The sequence below is a fragment of the Orycteropus afer genome, unplaced genomic scaffold, assembly GCF_000298275.1.
Source record: "Orycteropus afer afer isolate SDZICR_OR568_19922 unplaced genomic scaffold, OryAfe1.0 scaffold00899, whole genome shotgun sequence".
NCBI lineage: Eukaryota > Metazoa > Chordata > Mammalia > Tubulidentata > Orycteropodidae > Orycteropus > Orycteropus afer.
Genome location: NW_006922486.1, coordinates 114,393 through 119,008, shown reverse-complemented (window position 1 = coordinate 119,008; position 4,616 = coordinate 114,393). Strand labels below are relative to the sequence as shown.

Sequence of the window (4,616 nt, the reverse complement as noted above, 5' to 3'; positions counted from 1 at the left end):
TTCTACTCTTTCTTAGAGGGTCATAATGAATTGGCATCAACACAATAGCAGGGGGTTTTGCTTTTTGCCTTATAGAATTCACAATAGAATGCTGTCATATGGGAGCCTTTAATATCCAGAGATCTTTTTTATGGATAGCTTGTTATGAGTTTGAGACCTCATTATAGCACAGACTAAATGTGAAGCAGCATGTTAGGCACTATTATAGTCTGTCAACCTCCATTGCATCACAAATATAAAGTGATACCCAGGGATACAGAGATAGAGCAATATTTGCAATCAGACTGCATAAGGACAGAGTATCAGGGTTAAAAGTTGTTCTGACTATAGGATGCCTTGATTACAAGGTTCACCTATTCTGGGATTGAGGTGGCAGGGATCAGCAAGGCAACCACCTAGGCCGCTGGAATGTGGCCTTTTTGAATAAAAAATAATTATATCCTTTTTGTCATTATTTCTAACATTTCCTTCAGTCTTCTTGGTCATGTATCTTGCCCATATTACTGTTGTCAGTCTGACTTTCAAATATAAGACATCAAATTAATCACAGATATACCAGTTATCCAAACCTAATGAATTATCTGTCACTTTGGTTTACTCTAAAATTTGAAGGATGTACTTTAAGCCTAATTTATGATTTACCCATTCAACTTGCTCCTGAAGTCTCAGCTACATCCCAAGAGAAGATGCTCAGCACATAACTGTCAGGGATTTTGGCCAATTTCTTTCAAAATATTGTGAGTTTTAGGGATAAGAGAAGGGTAAATTAGAGATGTGTACCCTTAGTTTTCTCAAAGAACAGCAAACCATAATAAGCAAACAGCTAATAATAATATATTAGTAAAAATACTAACAGCCATAGATTTAGGAATATACTGCTAGAAGAATTAACAAATCTGTTTTGGACAAAGCACAACCAGAATGCTCCTTTCAAGTGGGAATGGCCAGAATTCATCTCTTATTCCTTGGTCATATTACCAGAAGGGACTAGTCCTTGGTTTATGATATCATGTTTGTAAAGGGGATGGTCAAAGAAAAGAGGAAAACACTCAACAAGATGTATTGATAAAGTGGCTGAGACAATTGGCTCAAGCATGGCAACAATTATGAGATGGCCCAGGTCTAGGAAGTGTTTTGTTCTGTTATACATAAGGTCACTATGAGTTGGTACCAACTCGACAACCCCTAACACAACCTAATCTATCATAAACCAATCAGAGTTATACTTCATATTTAACAACTTTAAGACCACAGGTTCTGAATAATTTTTTCCTTGAGAATGGAAGCATAGCAAAATCATTTTACTTGTTCTTCAAGGACATTTTTTTCCTTCACTTAATAATAAAAACTATAGTTATATTGATGTCTTCAGCTATATTATTCTACACTAAAATAAAAATTTTAGTTTGATAAGCATGGAATGGCCTGTAACTTATTTTTAAAAAACATTTTACATAATATCCCCCAGTTTTGGCAAGGTCATAATTGTGGTAAACTTGGTGAGCAATATCCCACTTATGACAAGAGAGAATTTATATTGCACAATGGTTTGTATAACAGATGTATGATGAAACATCACAGTCTGTTTGGTGAAACAAAATTATTCAAATAAGTTATTAAATATTAATTAAATTTTCGAGTATCAGATACCCAAAATTAATGTTGTTGATAAATTAATATTTTAATAAATCTTATATAGCAGTACATGAACACTTTCTATGAAATATTTTTAATACAAGATCATTGCTTGATTGTTTCATATCACATGTAAATTCAGCTTTAAAAACAGAGAATAAAATCAAATACAACAAAAGAAAAACATTCTCAAATATTTATTATCATTGTTTCATTTTTAGTTCAAGTCTGTATAGATTTTCCTATTTTATCTGAACTTAAATAACAACTATTTGACCAAATTCAAGTATTAATAACTTTGAAACATATTGTTGTTGTTGTTGTCATGTGCCGTCAAGTCAAACCCGACTCATAGCGACCCCTCCTTGGGTTTCTGAGGCAGTATCACTATGGAAGTAGGATTGTCCAACCTTCCTTCCAAGGAGTGGCTGGTGGGTTTGAACCGCCAGCCGTCTGGTTAGCAGGCAAGTGTCTTACCCACTATGCTACCAGAAACATGTATGTGACATGAATTGGGCCCTTGCTGAATTTGGAGAAATATAATTGATCCAAATCTTTGCATTTCAAAGCATTCAGGTCCATAACCAGTGAGACAAAGATACATAGAGTAAGGCTCTTACTTGGTAAAATCCTAATAATTACTGAAAGATCAATGATAGTCCAGAGCAGGAGAGGCCAGTATGCCTTGGAATGATATAAGAACATGTCAGGAGAAATGTGACCATGTGACTTAGACATAAAAGAAGAACAGAATGCTAGTAAGAGGAATCCAGACATGATATTGAATGCCAGAGAGCAAGAGAATTAGAAATTTAGAGAGTGGAAAATGCAGCCCATTATTACAGAACATACATATGTAATCACCAGACTGAATACTTTTTTTAGAAGTCAGTGAGGTTCATGGGGTTGGGGAAAAAGATGGAATAATTCATATGCCATTGTTAACTTAATGTGTTATGTAACATAATCTATAGACGAGAGAGAAAGTATTCTCATTCTAATATGGATAATAGGAAATGAGAATTGAGGGTAATTCACAGTCAGAATCAACAGATGTCTATTCACACCGAATGGAAGTACTGAGCAGAGTCTAATATCCACAACAGCTGCAAACTTAAAATTATCATGGAGATGGCACAGAACTGGAAAACAATTTGTTTTGTTCTGTAATATACGTGATTGCAAAGAGTCATATTTGACTCAATGACAAGTAACTACTAAATGGGAAAAAATTATGCAAGTAACACAATTATAGGATAGAAAAGGAGAAGATTGGCATGTGAATGTGTGAAGATGATCTTTTCAGTTATTAACCTCTTGAGATTAAGATGATATTAACTGTCAATCAAATTAGATATGCATGCTCCAGAATGGAGAAAAGTAAATGCTCCATTTGGAGGGACTGCATAATCACGAATTCATGTGGGCAAAGGAAAGGATAGAAGTAAAAGTATAGAGTAAATGGAAAACAAAATTAAAATGAAAAATGTTCATTTCAAAATGTGAAAAAAAATATCACAAGAAATGGTTATGTATGGGAGCTCTGGTGGTATAGTGCCTAAGTCATTTGACTGCTAACCAGAAAGCCGGTGGTTCAAATCCACCAGCCACTCTATGTATGGGAGCTCTGGTGGTATAGTGCCTAAGTCATTTGACTGCTAACCAGAAAGCCGGTGGTTCAAATCCACCAGCCACTCTTTGGAAGGATGATTGGGCAATCCACTTCTGTAGTGAGACTGCCTGGGAAACCCAAGGAGGGGTCACCATGAGTCAGATCTTACTCAAGGGCAGTGAGTTTCTTTTCTTTTTTGGTATGAATATTTCCAAACACTCCTTTGAAACCACATTTAGAGGATTGTAAAGTGAGTAATATCATCTACTATAGACATTTCCTATTGCATAAAACATTTCTGAGTGCTCCTTTTACCTCTGTGTTTCTCAAGCTGTAGATCATAGGGTTTAGCATCGGGGTAATAACCCCATTCATCATTGAAATAAGCCTGTCAGTGACTGAGGAGTGGTGACTGGTGGAGGGTCGGGCATAGTTAAGTAACACTGTGCCATAGAACAAACAAACAACAAGGAGGTGAGAAGCACATGTGGAGAAGGCTTTTTGCTTCCCTTTGACTGATTGCATCTTCAGTATGGTAGATATTATGTAGATATAAGAGATACCAGTGATCAGGAAGGTGCTGACTACTAAAAGACATGCTAACACTAAGGCAAGCATTTCTGCCACATATGTGGAAGAGCAGGAGAGGGCCACCACTTGAGGGATGTCACAGTAATACTGGTTGACTCGAGTAGACTTACAAAAAGACAGGTGGAATGTGAACATCGTGTGCAGTAGGGAGTTCAGAAACCCTGCTGACCAACTACCACCTGCAAGCTGGACACAGTGCCATTTTGTCATGATAAGGGTGTACCGAAGAGGAAAACATATGGCTATGTACCTGTCATAAGCCATGACAGTGAGAAGGAAGACTTCTGTCCCCACCAGGGCTACTAGGAAAAATAGCTGGAAAGCACATCCAACAAAAGAAATGCTTCGCTTCTCAGACAAAAGGTTCTTAAGAATCTTGGGAACAGTGGATGATGGGCAGAAAATATCTAAGAGGGACAGATTTGCCAAAAAATAATACATGGGTGTGCGGAGCTTTTTTTCAGTCCCAATGGCAAGGAGAATGGCCCCATTTCCCACCAAGGTGATCAGATAGATGACAGCAAAAACCACAAAGAGAGTGTAGCGCACCTCTGGGAGGTCAGAAAACCCTAGGAGGATGAAGTGTGTGCTGATAGTTTGGTTGTAGACATCCATCTCCTCTCTCCACAGGATTCTTTCTAGAGTGAATGAAATCAACATTGAGTCAAATCCAAGGATCTAGTGAATGAGAAACTCTTGGGATATAATGTGTGTGTAGTTGATGAAAATTTGTGCCAGCCTTATTTTAATTAAGATTTCAAATATTGCAATCACTACA

The 4,616-nt window shown here is 37.0% G+C and overlaps 1 protein-coding gene across 1 annotated transcript; it reads right to left on the bottom strand.

Annotated features, from left to right (window-relative positions):
• Positions 1 to 3,514: 3,514 nt before the first annotated feature.
• On the bottom strand, positions 3,515 to 4,453 carry LOC103212264 (olfactory receptor 5V1-like). Its single transcript, XM_007958266.1, has one exon. The coding sequence runs from the start codon at positions 4,451 to 4,453 to the stop codon at positions 3,515 to 3,517; it is 939 nt and encodes a 312-aa protein (XP_007956457.1).
• Between the last annotated feature and the right edge of the window lie 163 nt (positions 4,454 to 4,616).

Excerpts from the sequence above, each read along its gene's own strand:
- LOC103212264 (XM_007958266.1), bottom strand. The coding sequence starts at position 4,453 with ATGGATGTCTACAACCAAACTATCAGCACACACTTCATCCTCCTAGGG.